General features: G+C 46.6%; 1 protein-coding gene across 1 annotated transcript in view; it reads left to right on the top strand.

Annotated features, from left to right (window-relative positions):
* Window positions 1-23,831, top strand: part of LOC106607263 (rho-related GTP-binding protein RhoN) — a 29,144-nt gene extending 5,313 nt beyond the window's left edge. Inside the window, exons 3-5 of the mRNA XM_014204057.2 lie at window positions 13,420-13,529; window positions 18,539-18,673; window positions 22,591-23,831. Coding sequence (XP_014059532.1) covers window positions 13,420-13,529; window positions 18,539-18,673; window positions 22,591-22,860 — 515 coding nt within the window. The 3' untranslated portion in view covers window positions 22,861-23,831. The remainder of the gene's footprint in view (window positions 1-13,419; window positions 13,530-18,538; window positions 18,674-22,590) is intronic.
* The last annotated feature ends 522 nt before the right edge of the window (window positions 23,832-24,353 follow it).

Here is a 24,353-nt window from a genome sequence, read left to right as displayed (position 1 = left end):
TCTCCTACCTGCACTTGTCTTTTAGGACTTGTGCGTACACACTTATTGTACAAAGCTTTTGTTTCGTTTTGCATGACGTTTAAAAATCGATCACAACCCTTGAATCGTACTAAAAATGTTTCCCCTTAGCTGCTGTTGACTTACCCTCACAGCTGCGCTAGCCTGACCTGCCTGGGGTTAGAACTGCCAAAACGCAAACCAGTTTTTATGATGATTAGCACATAGCAGGCACACCCGACGGTTATGCACAGACGGTGAGTGTACTGTGCACCTGTGTGTGTGTGTCTGTGTATGGAAATGAGTGGTATGAAGGGTTGTTGTGCCTTCAAAAATGACCCTTGTTGACACCCCCCCAGAGGAATTATTTTATGAGAAAGGTGTTAGGATCGCACATGGAATCACATTCCAGATGACCTACCCATCCCCCCCTCTCGCCCAATTTATCTGTTTGAAAAGGCTCTATGATCATTTCCTCTGCCATTGGAATGTCAAAAACGGCACGATGTCGGTTTTAGAACGACTGTTTCAGTTAAGCACCATTATGGAGAATAGCTGAATTCCTAATATAATAGGGAAGGTGTTGCCCAATACCCAGACTGTATTTAGGACGTGAAATGGTACGTCAGGACTATTTAACCCGAACATGTCATCAGAGCACTTAAAACGGAAGTAGTTAGGAGATCCCATTGTAAAAGATTCACCCTATCCACCTGCGCTTAGTTCCTCTGTCTGAAGAACACTGCCTATATTGTTATACACATCCAATTCAACCACAAAACACCAAAGACCAATCACTAATAGTGTTGTATAACGCAAACTACCAAATGAAGATGGACGGGGCGTTTGAGCAGGAGCCGGACATAAACGCGTGCTACTGCCAGGTCTGCGCCTACAGACAGACAGGACAGACGGACAGACAGCGTTGGACTGTATGTGGAGCTATTTCTGGACAGGGGTTGGTGATCTGGCTCCCTGGCCTCCCTTACGGCTCCCCGTCCCTGGCCTCCCGTTCTGGAGCACCTCATACCCACTGGAGAAGAGCCTCCACAGTTGCTGCGTCTCTTTTACACATAGATCACAAGTAAAAGATGTATGTGGTACCGCTGCAAAAATTCCGGAAACCAAAATACCGATTTTTCAGATATCCTGGTTGGAGGATTGATAGATTTCCTGCTAATTCCGTACTGATTCCAGGAATAATCCAACTGGGATTTCGGGAACACCTGTGCATTTTGGGAATGTAACTGGAATCTTGCACCCTAGCATGTGGACATGTACAGTAGATATCTTATTCATAGATACCGTAGCCACCTCACCGCTCACCGCTCCACTAAATGTCTGTGACAGTGTAGCCACCCAGAGGTCCAGGCTGCAGGGCTTTATGTCTACCAAGTCAGAGTGGCCCCTGTCTGGGTACACGTCTCTGACTCTCCCCCTGGAGCCTTGGGGTCTCTTGGTTTGAGTCACTAACACTAACTGTTACGCTACCGTCAGGGTGTTGGAGGAGACCTGGGTGCCCGTATGCTTCAGCCAGAGAGACAACAGGACCCTGGTGCCCGTATGCTTCAGCCAGAGAGACAACAGGACCCTGGTGCCCGTATGCTTCAGCCAGAGAGACAACAGGACCCTGGTGCGCCTGGTTATGCTTCAGCCAGAGAGACAACAGGACCCTGGTGCCCGTATGCTTCAGCCAGAGAGACAACAGGACCCTGGTGCCCGTATGCTTCAGCCAGAGAGACAACAGGACCCTGGTGCCCGTATGCTTCAGCCAGAGAGACAACAGGACCCTGGACAATTGAACGAGGGAAAAGAGGAAGAAAACGTGAAGGAATGAAGAGAAAGGCAATAGTTTCTCTTTCTGTCTCTCTCTCTCTCATCCTCTTTCTCCTTTCCATGTTCTCCCTCTCTGCGATAGCTCATTAGTTTGCATAACTCTGTTCTGACCTGGAGTCAGCGACAGTGTGTAGGAGAGGAAAGGAGGAGAGGAGCAAAGGGAGGGTAGGAGTTGTGAGAGGGCCAGTCAGCCTCACTGACAGGAACACACAGCCTATAATTAAAACACACAGAATATCCAATTTAAGTCTAACACACTCGCTCAGACATACACACAGATGCGACTATGCAGGCACGCATGCAAACACACACTTTTTTTGAATAACCTAACACAAAGGAAACGTGCATACGGTACACCCAAGGTCATGATCCTAGCTGGGATTATTATGTGCTGTGTCCTTTCAGGTGGTATACTACACAGCCCCATGGTGAGCCCACTGCCCACCTGCCCAAGTTCCTCTGCCCTCTCACTGCCTCCCAGCTCCTAATCTACATTTTAGTCATTTAGCAGAAGCTCTTATCCAGAGCGACTTACAGTAGTGAGTGCATACATTTTTCATACGGGTCCCCCATGGGAATCAAACCCACAACCCTGGCATTGCAAGTGCCATGCTCTACCAAGCGAGCCACACGGGACCAATCTAGTCACATGGCGGCTTTTGGGGGATTCCAGCCAGACAGATCTGTAATGACATCCTCCCCTCTGATCCCTCTGCTCTCTGATGATCTCTGTGATCTCCGTATGACCTTGGTCACAGACAGACAAAGGCCCTATGATAAGTCTCCGTCTGTACTGCCTCTCTTAAATATGACTGTAGACTCATGGGGAGGTGCTAGACACTGGGGCTTAACATAGAATCTGCTTAACATATTCACATAGTGATGATTGGTGCACATATGGCTCTTATATACACTTAGGTGAATACTACTTATTGTTGTATTTTTTGATTGAACCTTTATTTTGACAGGGACTCATGCTGAGACCAAGGTATTTTTTACAGCCTTGCATTGATAAATCAATACACATCAATATCCTGTACACATCAATAATGCACATCATTATACTGTACACATTAATACACTAAAAGCAAAACACAATCATAGAAAACAAACCCATTTTTCAGTAAGAAATACCTCAGCCTTTTGAATTGTCCTAGAGCCTCCAATTCATCCAATTTTAGAGACCCTTGAAGATTATTCCACAAGTAAGGTGCAAAAAAACTAAAAGCAGATTTACTTAACTCAGTGGAGATCAAAGGGACCTCCAGAGATAGCCATCCCTGAGACCGTGTCACGGATGTCGTATGAAAGAGACCACGGCGCAGCGTGCGTATCGTTCCACATCTTTATTTCTATGTGAATCTATGCAAGACGGACAATAAACTATAAACAAAAACAACAAACCATGACAAAGCGGCGCTACCTGCATAAACTCAAAATAATCTCCCACAAACACTAGTGGGAAAAACAACAACTTATATATGATCCCCAATTAGAGACAACGATGACCAGCTGCCTCTAATTGGGAATCATACGAAAACCCCAACCGAAAAAGAACCTAGCAAATAGAAAATGTAAACTAGACAAAAACCCAACTTAGAAAAAAGAACCTAGAACACAACATAGAAAATTTAAACTAGACAAAAACCCCAACATAGAAAAAAGAAACTAGAACCAAACATAGAAATAAATAAACTAGACAAAACCCCCCAGTCATGCCCTGACCTACTCTACCATAGAAAAATACGAGCTCTCTATGGTCAGGACGTGACAGACCAGGCCTGGTATCTCTTACGTCTATAAGTTAACAATGAAGTAAGGTACAGCAGAAGTTTATGCAGGAGGGATTCATAAATGAAAAAGAGTGCAATGCATCGGCCTACGGCATTTCAAAGAGGGCCAGCCTACTTTCTGATACAGAATGCAGTGATGTGTACTGAACCTATCGACCTTATGGAAATTACATGCTAATGATCAGTACATACTTCTAGATATCTTCAGTACCAGTGGTCTGTACACATGCTAGCCTATTTACATTGTAGTCATTTAGCAGATGCTCTTATCCAGAGCAACATACTTGAGCAATTAGGGTTAACTGCCTTGCTCAAGGTCATATCGACAGATGTATTTCCCAACTAGTCTGCTCGGGGATTGGAACCAGTGACCTTCTGGTTACAAGCCCAACCCTCTTAACCGCTAGGCTATCTGTCGACCCTATCAACTGCTGGGGACCGCTAGGCTATCTGTCGACCCTATCAACTGCTGGGGACCGCTAGGCTATCTGTCGACCCTATCAACTGCTGGGGACCGCTAGGCTATCTGTCGACCCTATCAACTGCTGAGGACCGCAAGGCTATCTGTCGACCCTGTCAACTGCTGGGGACCGCTAGGCTATCTGTCGACCCTATCAACTGCTGGGGACCGCTAGGCTATCTGTCGACCCTGTCAACTGCTGGGGACGATCCAGAAGCAAAATGTCAAAGTGAAATGTAAAAAGATGGGGGGGGGGGTGAATCGGAGAGGGCAGGATGGAGAGAATGCTCTCAGAGCTAAGAGGGGATCGTGTTTCGTGCCAGTGAATAGTGGGAGAAGGGACAGAAGGAGGAGAGGTATACTTCTGGATCAGGGACCACTCTGGGCCCAGCCCTCTGGGCTTTGTGATGTGTTATGGGACAGGCTTGTTTTTAGCCCTGAGGGAAGGATTTCCAGTCCCGTGGGAGACGTTCACTTACACACACATACACAGACTGTTTACAAACTGTACTTCACACACACACTCCATCTCTTTCCCAGATACTCACAAGTACTCACACACATTATTTAGACATTTGCCAGCAAAGAATAAACAGCCAAAGACACAGGCCTATACATAGGAAGTTCATTCGGAGCATGCCAGTATAAATCATTGGTCTTCAGTGACCCGTAGTAATGTGATCCTCTGCATGATCCTGTGACTCCAGTGCTACAGTGGAGCGTTGTTGATCCCAAATAGAGTCAACTAAAGGGCAAGCAGTAACAGTATGAGCTGAAACTAGTATTAGTCAGTTGCTTACTTTGGAGTTTCTGAGTGTCATACGATTTTCTCAGACTTTCCTGAAGCACTTGTTCGTTATCCTCTGCCAGCAGTGAAGGAGTGTTGATCTCCCAGGCTGGCAGGATGCCGCTCGCATGGGGAACTCTGGGACATGGAGTTTCCGGACATGGAGTTTCCGGGCCTGTCCCTCCGGGCGGCAAGCGTAGCGCGGCAGCATAACTCGCTGTAGCGACAGCTTTGATGACGCCACTTTGAACAGCACGGTGACCGGCCCTCGCCCTCACCGCCGCATGGCTACCACCACCTCCACTGGATGACATCCTGTCTCAGCGTAAGGGGATATGGCCTGTCTCTTACCCCTGTGGCCCCCTAACCCGCATCCTCTCCCACTTCCCTTCCACAGCTCCCATCATTTATGGATTACTTTATTTAAAAACAGGATCAGATGCTCTCTCTCTCTCTCCCTCTCTCTCTCTTGCTCTCTCTCGCTCTCTTGCTCTCTCTCTCTCTCTCTCTCGCTCTCCCTCTCTATCACTCTCTTTCTCTGCTGTCTTTAGGGGGAGTGGAAGTGCACTCAAAGGAGAGAGGGAAATTGTGCCCATCATCTCCACTCGAGCCCTCCCTAGGGACCCTGCAGAGTGGGCCAAAGATGGATAGGGCTATGATAGGGATGCGCTTGGATGGATGTGGGGGGGGGGGGGGATAGAAGTGGAGAGGATGTCCATTTCCTCTCACAAGCTGCCTTTTATGTGACCGTGATAGATGTCTGAACATTCCTATTTAATATCCAACAGACAGCCTTGGACAGTAATAATCCCACTCTTAGTAGTATTCCAACACTCTAATGAATTTCCCTCAGCCAAGGACAGAAAGAGATAGAAAAGAGATGACTATAAAAGGATGTGATGCATGGTGTTTTACAGGTGAAAGGGAATCTAAGGAGGGGTATTTTTGATTGTGTGTGAGAGGGAGAGAGGAGAGATGGTAATCACGGAATGAAATGCGGGCTGTCAGTGAAGAAACCGAATACTGGCCACCACCATGCCTGCAGTCTGCAGTATACCTCCCTCCTCCATCCCTCCGTTCCTTAGCCGTGTCTCAGCTGTGGACTGTTCTGAGGTGCTGTGAAGGACCAGGGAGGGGGGCGGCCTGCCTTACAACCTGTCTCCCCGGGCCCTTTGTCTAATCGGATCAACACGTAATCTCTTCAGGGAGTGAAATCGGATATTCCCAGGTCTTCTCAATTATAAAATACCCTCTTTCCCTCTCCTCCTTTCCCTGTGGACCCTACTCTGCTTTCACATGCCCAGAGCAACAACAGAGAAGTTATCTCAAGACGTGACGTGAAGCTGGGTGTCGGAAAGGGGATGTTAGAATCAGCGTGGTTGGCATGAAGAGGTCTAAGTGGTGGAGGTGGTGAAACAAAAAATATTTTATTCTCCTGGCTGTCTTTAAATGCCCCTTGTCTGTTTGAATGGTGTTATTTGGTGTGACTCGTCTAACCAGCTCGTACCGCTTCGTAGTGACTCACCGTTCCTCGTCATTTCTGGTGTGAGGGAGGCTATGCTTGATCAAACCCAGACAAAGCGTGTGCTTGTATTGTGCATAGACGATCAATCACGGATACATATTCTGTCTAAACAAAGGGCCTGGACAGAATACAGTCTTAAGTACTGTATTGCAAACAGAACTCAAAGAATGGGTTACATGATAAACAAGGAATACACAGTAGTTCATTGGAAAACATTGGTTCCTCGGTTGGACACTAACTGGGGAGGAAAGACAGAGAGAGAGAGAGATGGGAGAAGAGAGAGAAAAACAGCAATAGAAGGAAGAAGATTGAAGGTTTCCGCCAGGGAGAATCATGTCATATACAGAGAGCCATAGTGAGACAAAGACAGTGGGAGAGAGTGATTAGAAAGCAACACAGCATGACTTAGTCTAAACAAAAATATTGAGAGAGAGAGAGAGAGAGAGAGAGAGAGATCAAACAGCAGGGAGATGAAATGCAGAGAGGGAGGTGAGAAAGGGGAGGCTCCATCACCATATCCCCCGAGGCCCAGAGAAGACAGACAGTAATCCAGCCCTCGGCTGGCGGCCACGTCCCCCTCTGTCCCCAAGCTGCTCTGTCAGCGGACGGCCCTGCTTTTGAACCTGCGAGTGGGAGAGACACAGGCATTAACTCCACTACAGTGGGGCTTTGAGTCAGATCCTTGCACTGGGGCTTAGCCATCGCCCTTCGAAGTCTCTATTTCCCCCAGAGAGAGAAAGAGGGAGAGCGAGAGGGAGCCAGTATAGCTTTGATCAATATCCTTGGCGAGGGGACCACGGACTGGGGAGGTTAATGGCCATTTAACCCACTGTTCACTGTCCCACCTGCACTTTAGAGCCTTTGACAACCTGACATAGCACACTGTATTTCAGACCACCAGATTCTTTATCGGTGTGTGTGTGTGTGTGTGTGTGTGTGTGTGTGTGTGTGTGTGTGTGTGTGTGTGTGTGTGTGTGTGTGTGTGTGTGTGTGTGTGTGTGTGTGTGTGTGTGTGTCAGACTGGGAACAGTGCAACACCCACAGTGCTCAAACCTTACAACTAATGGAGGGGAAACAGACCAAGCCAGCAGAATGCTTTGTAGGACATGATGAAAGGATATTGTTTTTGGATGCACTATATAACGTCCTGGGTTGGCATCTCGTAGCCTGCAGTACAAGCCCTCTCTAAAGGTGTCCGTTCTGGCAAGACATAATGCTTTTCGAGCATGAGGTTTGCTTGAGTGGAAGGCTAGAGGCCAACCCCCCCATTCCTAAAGACTCAGGGTATCCGCAGTGAAAGCTCTCATGTTCTCTCAGCCACTTATAGGACCAAGATCCCCAACCCCCCTCTCTTTCCTCTCTTCTTCCCCCCTCCCCTTCTCCTCTTGGTTACCTCTTTGCCATCAATGCATCGGCTCCTTGTGGATACGCTCCGTCCTCGCTCTCTTTCCCCGTCTCCGTCGTTCCTCTGCTCTCTCGCTCCCTCCGCCTCTTACCTCCTTTCAGGGCAGCACAAAGAAGCCATTTGCATCGCTGCAGGTTGCTATGATACTCAGTCAGCACAACTTGAAATGTTTTGCTGCACTTTGAAGGTGGTATTAAAGGGGGAAACAGCTGCGGGTGTTAGCGAGAAAGAGGGAAAGAGAGAAATAGAGAGTGGTATGTGTGAGCACATTTGTGTCTATGGGCTGTGGCTGGTTTGATAATGCTGTTTCTATGGACCCAGCACAGTATGCACCAGTCACTATATTTGAGAAAGGGGGCGTGTGTGTGTGTGTGTGTGTGTGTGTGTGTGTGTGTGTGTGTGTGTGTGTGTGTGTGTGTGTGTGTGTGTGTGTGTGTGTGTGTGTGTGTGTGTGTGTGTGTGTGTGTGTGTGTGTGTGGTCTAATCAGCCGGTGTTTGTTGCTGTGGATTCCCTGCCCTCTGCTCATTAGACGACTTCTGGGCAAAGGCTGCTCTTTCCCCGTCTCTTTGCTGGAAGCCATTACAATGGCTTCTTTCTCAGCTGCTTCTGCATCCAGCAAAAACCCCTTAACCATGATTCATGTCTCCACTAGAAACCAGACATGTCCCAGTTCAAAGAGGCATAATCGTCCTGGTGATGGTACAATACAGTTCTTCAACACGCAAATTAAATTCTATACAATTCTGTTTTGATACTTTTATACTTGATGAAGAAGTTTTCTCTCAAAAACTGGTAAGAGAATTGGACAGTGTCGTCCCTATCCACAGCAACAACAATCAAGGCTCGTATCAGAATACATTTTTCCAGCACAGACTGACTTGTTATCAAAGTTCCTAAAAACATGAACAATATAACGACTGTATCTCATCACAATACGGTCTGATCAGGAAGTCAAGGCACACGTCTCTTTGTGGCAGCAGTCCCTTGCTCACAGTTATATCCAGGGACTTAACAGTCCCTCAAGGCTTAAATGAAGTCATAGCAGAGGCCATTAGGCCTGGATAGTGTGCGTTAGCGCTCCAGTGAGTCCGTGCCTGTATTCTACTACTATATTGTAAGTCCCTTGGAATGTTAATGGGCTTTGAGAAGGCTGGCCTCTTGGCTTCTCTGTATCCTCCATTCAGACAGAGGCCTTTCCCTTCTGCCATGCCTCTTGTTCTCTCTAATTAGTACAGTGGACATAAAGACAGCCATCCTTACTTCCTGTCGGAGGTGGCTAGTGCTAAATCAGGATAATGCTAACGCTAGGCGTTTTGTTTTGGGGTGTTTTATGCCCGTCCTTGGTATCGAGGGGCAGGTTTGCTTTGGCAGTGCCAGTCCTGAGTGGGCTGGGCCAGATTCTGCCTGTACCCCTCCCCCCTCTTGCCCCATCCGTCTTGTCCCTCCTCCCGCCCCTGGCTGGAATTCACTTGACCTTTTGTTCTATCTCACAGCCAACGGCGGGAGCCTCCACCTTCTCGCCTCTCGTAACGGTCCAATACCTCTTTTTTTGTTCTGTCCCGTCCAACATTTTCATTACCCATCTGCACAGCACACCCCCCCCCCTGTTCTCTGCACCATCACACCGTATCTCTCGCACCTATCACACTGGCTTTTGGCAAGAGGCACTGAGGAATTTTGTGAATGCCGAAACCGGCATCTCTCCTCCTCCTGCTGCGGATGATGGTTAAGGTGATTGGCTTTTATTTGTGTAAGTACATTTCCTCCTTCCTTGTTTTCTCCCTCCCCTTCTCTCTCTGAGGACTTTTTTGACTTTGTAAAAGTGCTGAGGAGGCTTCTCTGTTGCTCTGAGGTTCTGTGACTAGGCCTGCCGCGCCCGTCGCCAGTCAATCATGTTGATCTGTAGGATTGACTGATTGATCCCCCAAGGCCTAGTCCTGCTCACTTTATCAAGGCCGTAATTACTTTAAAAGTCAAACAAGCACCTTGGTTTCAACTTATCATCCTACTACATCAAGTCTACATCGTTATCCTCCCGTTTTATATTCTCTCTCTTTCTCTCTCTCTCATCCCTCTGCTCTTTGCCCTAGCTTCAGCCCAGTGTGAAAGTCATTAAATATTTTTGTTGCCCTCTCCTGCTCTCTCCTCTCCCCTCACACACTCCTTCCCTCTCTCCTCTCCCCTCACACACTCCCTCCCTCTCTCCTCTCCCCTCACACACTCCCTCCCTCTCTCCTCTCCCCTCACACACTTCCTCCCTCTCTCCTCTCCCCTCACACACTCCCTCTCTCCTCTCCCCTCACACACTCCCTCCCTCTCTCCTCTCCCCTCACACACTCCCTCCCTCTCTCCTCTCCCCTCACACACTTCCTCCCTCTCTCCTCTCCCCTCACACACTCCCTCTCTCCTCTCCCCTCACACACTCCCTCCCTCTCTCCTCTCCGCTCACACACTCCCTCCATCTCTCCTCTCCCCTCACACACTTCCTCCCTCTCTCCTCTCCCCTCACACACTCCCTCTCTCCTCTCCCCTCACATACTCCCTCCCTCTCTCCTCTCCTCACTGCAGGCCTGTTGTGGTATGATACATACTAAACATCACCTTTGGCATCACAGCACCTTGTGATCAATCAGGGCCCTGCATTGTTTGATACACTGCTGAGTGGTGGACCTGCTGTCCTTGTGATAGGGCTGGTGGGGAGTTAGTTTGTGTGTGTGTGTGTGTGTGTCTGCGTGTGTACGTGTGTGCGAGTCTGTGTGCGCGCATGGGAATGTGCACATGTGTGTGAATGCGTGCATATGTGTGTGTGAGTGTGTGTGTCTGAGCACAGCTCTCTCAGCAGTAATCTTGTGACTGTGTTACGACGTCTCTAGCAGGGTGTAACACTGTTTCCTAATGACTGACTTCCTGCTGCTGTGAGGACTGCTTCTTCTCTGAGATACGCTCCCTGGCTCTGTCTGGGACCCCACTGTTTGTATTTGAGATGTCACTCTGTTCTGTGTTACTCTGTTGCTCTGTTGAAAAGCAGGACGGGAGAAACAGGAAGTGTGAGCTCTGGCTGCAGAAGCTAAACGAATGAACGTCTAACAAACGTTTCAATGGTTATATGAAAAAGAAGACATTTGTAAAGCTTCCTTCCTGTGCACTCGTAATCTCAAGAGTACAAAGGCCATCCCTCGCACAGGCACATTCTCTCTCACTGAAGGGTAACAGCCTTTGACCCTTTAGGACAGGAGGCCTGTTGCATTGTCCTGTGAGGGGATGGCTCTGCTCAGGGCAGGGTGCCTAGCTGAATGGGTAGGGTTATGGACCGCGTGCAGCCATTGTGCAGGCCTCATTCCACCACAAACAAAGAGAACATAGCGCTGCTAAAATAGGCGCTACTACCGTTGTGTCCAGCCCAATTCACCGGCACAGAAAGCCTGTGCTGCTTCAACAGCCTGCCATGGCGTTATGTTGAGGCCATGTACAGTAACAATGTCTACATCACTCTACTCTACATGCCAGACATCAGGTACAGGCTGTTTGTGTATAGGCTTCTACTGCTCTGACTTGGTGGCATTTCAGCTGACAGTTCAGTTTAAAATCAAGTCTACATCTTTATCCTCCCCTGTTTTATATTCTCTCTCTCTCTCATTCTCTCTCTCATTCTCTCTCTCGCTCTCTCTCATTCTCTCTCTCTCATTCTCTAATTCTCTCTCTCTCTGCTCTCTCTCTCTCTCTCACCAGTCTCTCCTAACAAAAGCAATAGCAGAGTCAGATTCCTTGTTCCCATGCTCTAGAGGGATGTAGGCTTGTGTTGCCTATATCTCAGGGGAGGCAGGAAGGAACCCACAGCCACATCCCCGAACCAGGATCCCTCGGAGCCCAGGGAGTTTTACGAGCCTCCTAATGAAAGCATTAGGGGAATGGAGAGAGGGAATGGAGAGAGGAGAGAGGGGGAATTGAGAGAGGGAATGGAGAGAGGATAGAGGGGAAATTGAGAGAGGAGAGAGGGAGAGGAGAGGGGGAATGGAGAGAGGAGAGAGGAGAGACGGAATGGAGAGAGGAGAGGGGGAATGGAGAGAGGGGGAATGGAGAGATGGGGAATGGAGAGATGGGATGGAGAGAGGGGGAAAGGAGAGAGGGAATGGGAGAGAGGAGAGAGTGGGAATTGAGAGAGGGAATGGGAGAGAGGAGAGAGGGGGAATTGAGAGAGGGAATGGGAGAGAGGAGAGAGGGGGAATTGAGAGAGGGAATGGGAGAGAGGAGAGAGGGGGAATTGAGAGAGGGAATGGGAGAGAGGAGAGAGGGGGAATTGAGAGAGGGAATGGGAGAGAGGAGAGAGGGGGAATTGAGAGAGGGAATGGGAGAGAGGGGAGAGGGGGAATTGAGAGAGGGAATGGGAGAGAGGGGAGAGGGGGGAATTGAGAGAGGGAATGGGAGAGAGGAGAGAGGGGGAATTGAGAGAGGGAATGGGAGAGAGGAGAGAGGGGGAATTGAGAGAGGGAATGGGAGAGAGGAGAGAGGGGGGAATTGAGAGAGGGAATGGGAGAGAGGAGAGAGGGGGAATTGAGAGAGGGAATGGGAGAGAGTAGAGAGGGGGGAATTGAGAGAGGGAATGGGAGAGAGGAGAGAGGGGGAATTGAGAGAGGGAATGGGAGAGAGGGGAGAGGGGGGAATTGAGAGAGGGAATGGGAGAGAGGAGAGAGGGGGGAATTGAGAGAGGGAATGGGAGAGAGGAGAGAGGGGGAATTGAGAGAGGGAATGGGAGAGAGGAGAGAGGGGGAATTGAGAGAGGGAATGGGAGAGAGGAGAGAGGGGGAATTGAGAGAGGGAATGGGAGAGAGGAGAGAGGGGGAATTGAGAGAGGGAATGGGAGAGAGGAGAGAGGGGGAATTGAGAGAGGGAATGGGAGAGAGGAGAGAGGGGGAATTGAGAGAGGGAATGGGAGAGAGGGGAGAGGGGGAATTGAGAGAGGGAATGGGCCACTCTGCCTCCAAAATGGATGAAGGTACAGAAAAGAAAGAGAGAGAGTGAAGAGTGAGATGTGTATATGGACAAGATTTAGTTTCAAGAGGAGAAAGAGAGAGAGTGTGTGTATGTGTGTGTGTGTGTGTGTGAGAGAGAGAGAGAAATCTCAAGAGCGGCATAGAAAGTGAGAGCAAGAAAGCGCTTTGCCCTTTTGTACCGGCGTCCATTGTCATTTGGGATGGGGGATGTAGTATGTGCAAAGGGACCTAGCTCCTCTGACAACTACAGTTCATGCGTGTGTGTGTGTGTGTGTGTGTGCTTATCACAATGCCCCTCCCTACCCCCTACCGCCTCTTAAACTGGGGGGGGTCACAGATTAAGGACACTCTCCCATCTGCCCACAGCTATTTATATCAACAGGTGTTTGCATCAGCAGAGAGTGTGTGTGTGCTGTGATGCTGTGATACTCCCTGATGGAATGGTTAAGTGTACAGTATGTTAATGCCCATTTGTTAAATAGCTACGTCCTCCAGAGTGTACAGGGGCTGCCAAGCGTTCACATTCTATTAGAATCATCTGGGTTGAATGAGGTAAAGGGAGCTTATATAAAGTGTTTAGTGTACTGACTGGGACTAACTGGATGTGTATCCGTGTGTCCGCAGGTTCCTCGTATTATGACAACGTGCGGCCGTTGGCCTATCCTGACTCAGACGCTGTGCTCATCTGCTTTGACATCAGTCGCCCAGAGACTCTGGACAGTGTCCTGAAGAAGGTCAGTATCTTCCTCACTGATCAGTCACGACCAGGGTATATAACCAACATGCCCTGCCTTCAGAGAACATGGTTTATTACTGTTGTTTGTGATTGCTTACACACTTGTTGCGGAATTTGTCTCATTGTGTCAAAACTCTAGACACAAGCCAAATAAGAGAGATAAACATCTCACTTCTGTGTCAAATGAAACTCTGCCATCAAAACCTAACAATCTTTTCTCAAAATGGCATTTTTGCAACAAAATGAGAAACTCCTGCACCATTTGAATTACTCTTTCAAAGCAGCAACACACTGATGTACTTTATACAAATCACTGCTGTCTTTAGTACTTTTTTCATTTTCTCATACAGGCTTCTGTGAAAGATTGTTCCAGCACAGTAAATCTACTCACACTTCAATGAACACAAAAATAGAAAGGCTTCAGAAAAAAAGATATACAGCTTATTTTTTTTTGCCATTGCAGGTTTTTACAACAAAAAACCCCCCAAAGAAAAGTAGAATTTGTAAGTCGCTCTGGATAAGAGCGTCTGCTAAATGACTTAAATGTAAATGTAAATGTAGAATTACAGTACAGTAACCAATACAAGATGTTACTGTAAACTCACGGAAACAAAAATAATTACAGTAAAATTACAGTGCAGTGGTAAACAAAAAGTATTGTAAGGGATTGTAAGGGATGGGGTGGATGGTTTATGGATCCCGCCTTCTGTTAGGGTCTGGCCACATTACCACATCACAAGCAATGTCATCCCTGGCTAGGCAATGGGGAAAATATCGCCTTGTATCCAACCCTGGACTGACCCCACCTCAATGTCTCCGCATGCCTCTTCCATTGCTTGCAGAAGAGGCAGTCGTGCATGTGGTTGGCGGTCATACACTTTCCAACGCCAAGCCGAAAGTAATTCCTCAATCGGATTGAGAAATGTAGAGTAAGGGGGCGAGTTTACAACTGTGAAGTTATTGTGGTTGGTGAACCAGTCCCTGACCAGAGCAGTCCGGTGGAAACTAACATTATCCCAGATGACAACAAACCTGGGCTGCTCTGGTCCGTCCTGTACAACTGCATTATGTAGTGCATCCAGAAATATGATTATGTGTGCAGTATTGTAGGGACCTAGGGAGGCATGGTGATGGAGAACTCCTTGCAGACTAATGGCGGCACACAAGGTGATATTTCCCCTGCGCTGCCCAGGGACATTCACAACGGCTCTCTGTCCTGTAACATTTCGGCCCCGATGCCTGGTTTTAGCCAGATTGATTCCAGCTTCATCAATGAAAATGAACTCATGAGGCTGTGCAGCTGCATCAAAGTCCGGGACACTGTAACAGAAAATGCATACATTGTACCGTGAATATGGTGTAACTCAAAACACAGAACTACAATGTCTATGGGGGTGGGGGGTGGGTTGGGTCAGACACATTCAGTGAAAACTACAAGCTACAGGCAAGGCAGGTGCCCCCACAGACAACCCCCCTCCCCCAGACAGGGCACCTGCCTAGGTCACATACTGCTTTGTCTGAATGTATCTATGCAGTTCCAATAGGACACAATCTACTGCCATTACTGTATTAGAGTACAGTACAGTGACAATTACTTGCACGTCGTCATAGCGAAGGTCTTTGACTCTAACGCTGTTCCTCTCAAATGGAACCCTGGACAGCTGCTTCATCGTAGGTTGGTGTTGAAGCAAGACGCGGCGGAGTGTCGACATACTGACACGGTTGATATTATGGAATGTTGTGGGATCTGCGATGATTTGCTCTCCTAGTTGATGTAGGTGGATGGTGTTGTTTGCCAACACTAGGTTGACAATGGCCAGTTCCTGTTCATGGTGAACAGACGTTTCCTTCCACCCTCAGGAGGTCGTCTGGCAGTTCTGTAGAAAATGTTAGAATATGATGTCATTGGTTAGGTTCTTCTTTACATACTGTACACAGTAACATCAAAACTGTATTACATGTACTTCATAGTACTATACCTATTTTTTTTGTTCATTGAGGAGCATAGACCTAATATTGTAGGACTACATTGTATTGTACTGTGATGCAGAATGATGTGCAGCAATTCCATAGGTACAGTCTAGTGTAGAAAGTTGAAGACATACCTGTTCTCCGATCTAAATGTCCGTATTATGGATTCTACCGTGTAGCGACTAAGGTTGGGCTGGACTCTCTGCCCAGCCTCCCTCATCGTCAGGTCATGATTTATGACATGGTCCACCAAAGTGGCCCTAATGTCGTCGGAAATATGTCTCCGTCTATTGCCTGGTCCCCTTCTTTGTTCTTGTCCTCGTCCTCCTCCCACTCCTCTCTCTCTTCCTCTTCCTCTCGCTCTCACTGCCTCCATGTTTGCAAAGTTCTCACAAAAGAGGCGATCTTACCTGAGGTCTATTTGTACTGCTGAGGCTAAGACTAATTGGTGTTCAATTACTGTAGAAGTGTTTTCATGTGTGTGTGTGGGTGTTACCAACTTCAGGTATGTTTTGCATTTTGAATAAAAGTGTTTTCCCGATGATTGCAAGAGATTTCATTCTTGAACGAAGTGTCTAATGTAAGAAACAGTGTGCAATGTTTTGCAAGTGTGTTGCAGAATTGCAAACAAAGTGCAAAGTGTGTTTCAGAATTGCAAATGAAGTGCAAAGCAGATAATGTGTTTGTACTTTTGGTGCCTTTGTTTAAGGCATGATTACAAAAGTTAAGGTTTTGACGCTTTTGTCTAAGCATTCACTTTCAGTGTGTAAGCAATCGGCAAAAACTGTCACATTCTCATCCAAAGTGTTCTGACTTCTCTTCTCATATAGAGTTCCCATGCTATCTATAGCCAATATACATTCTGACCCATCAACAATAGAAGAAATCACGATGGGGGGTAAGAGCCACCCCCCTTTATCTCCATGAAACAAGCAGGGCTACTTGACCCCTGACCCCTATAGGAATGGGAGGTCAGACTGGAGAATGAGAGGAGGCCTTGGAGCCCGGCTGGGGTGGAATTTGGAGTGGAGCTCCAGCAATGGCAGATTAGCTATGCAACAACCAATGAAAGAACAGGTGTTTAAGGGGACTGAGTATTTATGTGAATCTGGGCATTTATGGGACTTTCATACTAGATGAGAAGCCAGGACAGATGCTAGTAGTTAACGTTTTTATGGTGGCTTTTGGGTGTGATATTTTGATACTGGGCTTGGGAAGGGAACCAGCGTGTGTGGTAAGGTGGTGACGTGATCATGGGAATGTTTTCCAGCTATTCTCATGAGAGAATTTGTGTGTGTCAGTAAATTTGTTATATGACTTGTTTTATATGTGTAATGTGTGTGTGTGTTTGTGTCATGAAAACCAGTCTCGCTGTCCCTCGGCAGTCTCTCAGTAGTCCTCCATCTTGAGGCCATGTGTGGCGCATCTCTTTGAAGGTCTCCTCCTGTGAGCTCAGGACATGTAAAAGACATTCCCACGGCGGCTCTGTTGACGTGTTTAGTGGTCTGAGGGGAGCTGGTAAAACACGCCCCCAGCCACAGGCTCTGTAGCGCTAACCCACACCACACCTTGGTTCTACCCACCCGTCTCAGTCTCAGGGCTCAGTGCACCCGTCTGTCGACATGGCTTTTGGTTTTCCCATGAATCCCCTGGTAGGGGGTTTGCCATGACCCCCAGACCCCGAGCTGTCGCCCCCGGTCATTTAAAAAACCCGCGGTCGAATGGAAACCGGTTGCCCAATCACCGTCCCAAATTGGACTCTTGACCTCTGTGACCTTGCCTGTCACCAATGTCATCAGATGGCAGGAGCGGGGGGGGGGGGGGGTTGAGAATGGGGGTGCAAAGTTATTGGATGGTATAGAAGAGATGGGGGTGGAGCATGGGGGGGTCAAAGGTTGTTTAACTCTTGACGGACGGCTGCACACCCCTGCATTCTGCATGTGGCTCCTGGATGAATTCAGACGTGCTGAATGTTTTTGGGGGGAGTTATTTGGTATTTGTGAGGCAGAATGTTTTATTTTCCAGCTGAAGTCTGAACGATGACATTTCATCTCACAGGGTGTTGTTTCAACTGGACTGCACAGGGTTCTCTCTTCTGTACTCTACCTAAAATAGCTCTATTGACTCAAGCCAGAGAGTGGAAAGAAATGAAATGAATCTCATACCGTTGCATTATATCCCACAGAAATCTCTCTCCTCCATTTCTAGTGGATTAGGAAGTCTTATCCAAACCACTCAATTGGCAAAGAGAATTTAGGGCACTGATTTAATGGGGAGCTCATTGAAACAGTTTCCCAGTTATTGTGAAATGATAGATTCCTCTGAGATCTAATCATAGATCTGCATATTCATCTAACCGCGTGAAGCTATATTGGGAGACCCACAGAAATATACAGGGAACAGAACAGAAGTCTCACAGGGAGACCACGGAAGCAAAGTCATTCATTTACATTCGTTTAGACTAATGAGATAACCTAATGTCTATTACAGAGAGATTTAGGTGAGACAAAGGAACGGTTCATCCTCTTTGGTTAACAGGGGCCAGGGTCAACGCTCCTCCTCTATGAGCTAACTGGCCAGCGTAGAGTCCTGGGGGTCGCAGGTCAGGGTAGTTTGGGCCAGAGAATGTAAAGGTCCTCTGTGCGGAGTCATTCCACTGTTTTCATAGCAATGTCTTGCTGGTGAGGTGACCTGACTGATGAGCGCTGCTGGCTATTTACTGATGCACTGTCTGTCTGTCTGTCCCAGATCTGGATCAAATACTGACCTCGGTCCAATTGAGGTGTGCTTGAGTTGGCTTGAAATTTGCACTTTTGGAACTATTCCATTGGTTCCATAATTGTAACGGGGGAAAAATGAAATCTATTCGAGTTTTAGTATTTGACATGTACAGTGTTTCTACTAGGTTTGAACTGTCCGTCTACCTCTCTCTTTCTGTTTCTTCGTTAACCTCTGCCTGCCTGTATGTCTGCCTGTCTGCCTCTCTCTTTATGCGTTCCTTGTTAACATGCTCCTGCCTGTGTGTCCATCCCACAGTGGCAGGGGGAGACCCAGGAGTTCTGTCCCAATGCCAAGGTGGTTCTGGTGGGTTGTAAGCTGGACATGAGGACAGACGTGGGCACCCTGAGAGAGCTGTCCAAGCAACGCCTCATCCCCATCACACACGAACAGGTGAGCACAAGGAAGAGCAGTGGGGAAAGGATGGAGGGAGGAAGAAATGAAAGAGTGAGAGAAAAGCCATAGCAGGAAGGAGACGGGTCTTTAAAAAAAGAGAAAGAGGAAACCAATCGAGTTATAATGAGACACTCGCGGGAGAAGAGAGAGACAGAGCCGACCCATTGTCAAACTAGCTTTTAACCCTTAACCCAGCATCGATGTAGCCACCCACAGTTGCTATATCAACACGCACATATATATTATGTACATATTACCCAATACATAGAAACACACTGAAGCAGACATTTTGCAGAGGTTGGCGTTCTGACTCTAATAGGCTGACAGCGATGTGGAGGTTGGTTATTGTAAAGGGGGTTTAGGGGGTGGCAGGGTGGGGGGTAGGTATGTATAGGATTTATGTCTCAGGAGTCGAGACACATTTTACCCTGAGATTAAATATTCATGCAGATTTAGGGATTTTGAAAAGGCGGAATAAATAGAAAAACAGACTTTGATAAACAAGGCCTTTTATCGCACGCTACCACATCCTCTTAGCCCGGGGCATGGTAATGATGGAGGGAACGAGGGAGGGGGTGATAAACAGGTCAGTAAATCTTTGAAATAATCCGCTTTTTGCGTGTTTTGATGCTCTCCCATGTCTGACATACACAGAGTGGGGGGGCTGTGGGGCTGTTTCACCCCCCCCCATACACACACAAAGCTCAGGGAACCGAGGCCCTTTTCCACGGCTGGCTGTGAGCTTGCTGTGAGCTGGCTGTGGGCCGGCTGTGTGCCGGCTGTGAGCCGGCTGTGAGCTGGCTGTGAGCTGGCTGTGGGCCGGCTGTGTGCCGGCTGTGAGCCGGCTGTGGGCCGGTTGTGTGCCGGCTGTGGGCTGGCCACTGGGGAAAAAACAGAAAGAGTCCCCCCCCCCAAAAAAAGCAACGGGAAAAAAACAAAGCATGTAAATACAATAGACAAACAAAAGATAGAGTGGGATACCATTAAGCTCATGGACAATGTTTCAAAGGTTCATGTTAGGGCTGTTGTGTTTTTGTTCTACGTCATACTCTATTTCTGTCTGAGGGAGCTACTGTACTGTACTGTTCTGACCTGTCTATAATTGCCAGGGAATCTGTGTCACATACAGTACAAGCGCCAGGCAGGCTCCCAACAACCAACTTTTGCTGATCTAATCCAATATCCCCTAGTTTGTTATCCTGTTGTTGATCTCAAATGGAATTCCGGTAGCAGAGTTGAGGAGTCACAGGCGAGGTGACCAGAGGGTGAACCCTACACATTACACACTCATCTGGCCACGGTCTGATAAAGCTTTTCTACTTGTCAGGCCCATCTCTCCCTGTCCCTTCGTTTCTCTCAACCTTCCTCACCCCCTCTCTCGCTCTCTCTCTCTCCCTTCCTTAATCTCTCTCCCTCCCTTAATCTCTCTCGCCTATCGCTCAGTCTCCCTCCCTCTCAATCTCTCACTTTCTCTCTCTCTCTCTCCCTTCCTTAATCTCCCTCCCTCTCAATCTCTCTCTTTCTCTCTTTCCTCCCTCGCTACCTCCCTCCCTCCCACCCTTCCTTAATCTCCCTCCCTCTCATTCTCTCTCTTTCTCTCCCCTCCCTCCCACCCTTCCTTAATCTCCCTCCCTCTCATTCTCTCTCTTTCTCTCCCTCCCTCCCTCCCTCCCTCCCTCCCTCCCTCCCTCCCTCCCTCCCTCTCTAAATTGGCGTTTCCACCTAATAGAGACGTTTCCTGTGACTGGGTGACTGTGTGACTGTGTAAGGAAGGAGCCTTGATAAGATCACACCAGGCCTGTGGTTCTGAAAGGCCCCATCTGTGTGTCAGTGCATGTGATCCCCAGAGAGGGCCATTGGAGGTGTAAAGACAAACCAATGTAAAACAGGGAAACCGGAATAGGCATAATCCAATGCAGAATAAGGAAAGATAGCCAGAGAGGAGAGGGCAAATACAGTACCATAGAATTCTAAATTGAAACTTAATCTGTTCGATGTATCCTTTCAGTCAGTGAGCTTTGGTAACGCTGGACCTGGGGGGAAGCAGGCAGCAGACAGTGCCAGGCAGGCTTTGGGCAGAGAGTTAGTTTCTCCTCTCCAGTCTCCCATACATATACATGTACCAGACAATGGGAGGAAAACTCTAGCTCTCTGGCTCTCTGTGGTGGGCTTTCTGCTCAGTTTAAACAGCAACAACAGAACATGGAAGGAGAAAGAGGAGAGAGACAGTGAGATAGAGAGAGTGTCATGGATTAGTCATTAGATGTGGCAGGTTCAACTGTCTGCACTGTGGACATGATGTTGAGACCAGCAGCATCTCTGTGTCTCCTGCTTGTCTATCACTACAGTAACGTGAGATCATTGGTGCTAGGTTATGGCGAATTAACTGTCATGATACCTCAAGAAGAACAGTAGATACTATTCACAACAGCAGGATGTTGTTGACGATGATGTTCTTGATGTTGTTGTTGATGAGGGTGTTCTTGATGTTGTTGACAATGATGTTCTTGATGTGGGTTGTTGATGAGGGTGTTCTTGATGTTGTTGATGATGATGTTCTTGTTGTTGTTGATGATGATCTTGATGTTGTTGATGTTGTTGATGATGATGTTTTTCATGTTGATGATGATGTTCTTGATGTTGTTGTTGATGAGGATGTTCTTGATGTTGTTGATGATGATGTTCTTGATGTTGTTGTTGATGATGATGTTCTTGATGATTATTTTGATGTTTTTGATGTTGTTGTTGATGATGGTGTTCTTGATGTTGTTGTTGATGATGATGTTCTTGATGTTGTTGATGTTCTTGATGTTGTTGATGTTGATGATGATGTTCTTGATGTTGTTGTTGATGAGGATGTTCTTGATGTTGTTGATGATGATCTTGATGTTGTTGTTGATGATGATGTTCTTGATGATTATTTTGATGTTTTTGATGTTGTTGTTGATGATGGTGTTCTTGATGTTGTTGATGTTGATGATGATGTTCGTGATGTTGTTGATGATGATGTTCTTGATGTTGTTGTTGATGATGATGTTCTTGATGTTGTTGATGATGATGATGATGTTCTTGATGATGATGATGATGTTCTTGATGTTGTTGTTGATGATGATGTTGTTGATGATGATGTTCTTGATGTTGTTGATGATGATGATGTTCTTGATGTTGTTGATAATGATGATCTTGATGTTGTTGTTAATTATGATGTTCTTGATGTTGATAATGATGATCTTGATGTTGTTGTTGATGATGATGTTCTTGATAATGTTCTTGATGTTGTTGATGATGATCTTGATGTTCATGATGTTGTTGATGATGATGATGTTCTTGATGTTGTTGATGATGATGTTCTTGATGTTGTTGTTGATGATAATTTTCTTGATGTTGTTGTTGATGATGATCTTGATGTTCATGATGTTGTTGATGAAGATGTTCTTGATGTTGATGATGATGTTGTTCATGATGATATTGTTGATGTTGTTGTTGATGATGATCTTGATGTTCTTGATGTTGTTTATGATGCTGTTCTTGATGTTGTTGATGATGATGATGTTCTTGATGTTGTTGATGATGATGATCTTGATGTTGTTGATGATGATGTTCTTGATGATGTTCATGTTTTTGATGTTGATGATGATCTTGATGTTCTTGATGATGTTGATGTTCTTGATGTTGTTGTTGATGATGATGTTGTTGATGTTTTTGATGTTGATGATGATCTTGATGTTCTTGATGTTGTTGATTATGTTGTTGTTGATGATGTTCTTGATGTTCTTGATGTTGATGATGATGTTGATGTTCTTGATGTTGTTGTTGATGATGATATTTTTGATGTTGTTGTTGTTGATGATGTTCTTGATGTTGTTGATGATGATGATGGTCTCTAACCCCCCTCCCCTTCTCCCTCCCCTCAGGGTAGTGGGTTGGCCCGTCAGATAGGTGCGGTAGCCTACGTGGAGTGCACCTCCAAGGTGTCGGAGAACAGTGTACGGGACGTGTTCCACATCACCACGCTGGCGTCTGTGCGGCGGCCACACAAGCCTCAGCTGAAACGCAGCAGCTCCCGCCGGGGCCTCAAAAGGGTGTCCCAGCTGCCCCTGCCCCCCCTGCCCGGTCGGACTGATACCCTGGATCCTGCCCCTGCCATGCAGAAGGACCGGGCCAAGAGCTGTGTGCTCATGTAGAGACCCACCAAGACAAATCTATATATATATACAGTACAGTATGATACACAGAAATATATGACAGACAGAGGAACTCTATTTATTGGTTTTGATTTGTTCAATTTTATTTAATTTTTTAAAAAGAAATCCTCTATTATTCTCGTTTTGCACTGCTGAGGAACAAGGACAAAAAAATAAAAAATATGCTTTTGTGTGTGTTTGCGAATCTTTTTGGAGCTGTTTACATGTATTTTTTTTTGGACTGATGGACGGTGAAGTGGGCTGGTTCTACTGAGACGAAGTCTCAGGGTGGAGAGAGGAGAGGAGGGGAATAGGAAGTGCTGCATGGTCCTGGGGTAGGGTTTGTGGAGTGCACTGACTGGAGGATCAATCCTTAACACAAGGACGGCACAACAGCCATCTTTACTGGATGGCTGGAAGAGAAGACTTTCCTTCTGTGGAGAAGGTAGTGGAGGAGTTGGATCAGGAAGATGGAACAAGAAACTTCTCAGTGGACAATGGACATGGTTGCTGTTGCTATGCTATATTGTGATGATACTTCCTGTTGCCATGTATGAATAGAAACGTGTGTAAAAAAAAAAAAATGCTGAAAAGGGACTCTTATTGAGTGGGTAAATGATGGGAGTAGGTCAGACAGAACTACAGAAGTCAGTTGGATATTGCTTTTGTAACCAGAGTTAACATGAAGAATGTGTGGAGTTTTCCTCAGATTATTCGAACCACAAGTGCTTTCTAGAAAAAAGTCACTTTACATATCTGTTTTTGTAATAATTTAACACTATTCTATGCGTCAACTCAGATCATGTCAACTTGATTCACTGAAACTATTGCTGTTGTCGTTATGTGAAGATGTTACTTTGTGGGAAATTTAGCTGTAAAATGTTAGGGCTATTTTACTGTATTTTCACATACTCTAAAAGTCTAAAATAAAGCAACAGCTTGACTGTAGGGAAAAGAGACTTCCTCTCTGACCCATGTCTCTTCATTGTGTTTGAGAATACATCAGTGCTGTCAGTCACTAACATTACATGCGGTGCTGCTTGAAAGTATGTGAACCCCTTGTGCATTTACAGCTTTTTTTAGTTTTTACCATGAAATCTTCATTTAATCAGAACCAGTCTTTTTGATCTGACATACAGTTGAAGTCTGAAGTTTACATACACTTAGGTTGGCATCAATAAAACTTTTTTTCAACCACTCCACAAATTTCTTGTTAACAAACTAGTTTTGACAAGTTGGTTAGGACATCTACTTTGTGCATGACACAAGTCATTTTTCCAAGAATTGTTTACAGACAGATTATTTCACTTATAATTCACTGTATCACAATTCCAATGGGTCAGAAGTTTACGTACACTAAGTTGACTGTGCCTTTAAACAGCTTGGAAAATTCCAGAAAATTATGTCATGGCTTTAGAAGCTAATTTACAAGCTAATTGACATCATTTGAGTCAATTGGAGGTGTACCTGTGGATGTATTTCAAGAACTACCT

The sequence above is a fragment of the Salmo salar genome, chromosome ssa06, assembly GCF_905237065.1.
Source record: "Salmo salar chromosome ssa06, Ssal_v3.1, whole genome shotgun sequence".
NCBI classification, from domain to species: domain Eukaryota; kingdom Metazoa; phylum Chordata; class Actinopteri; order Salmoniformes; family Salmonidae; genus Salmo; species Salmo salar.
Note: the sequence above shows the minus strand (reverse complement) of the source record. Positions and strands in the feature narration are given on the sequence as shown.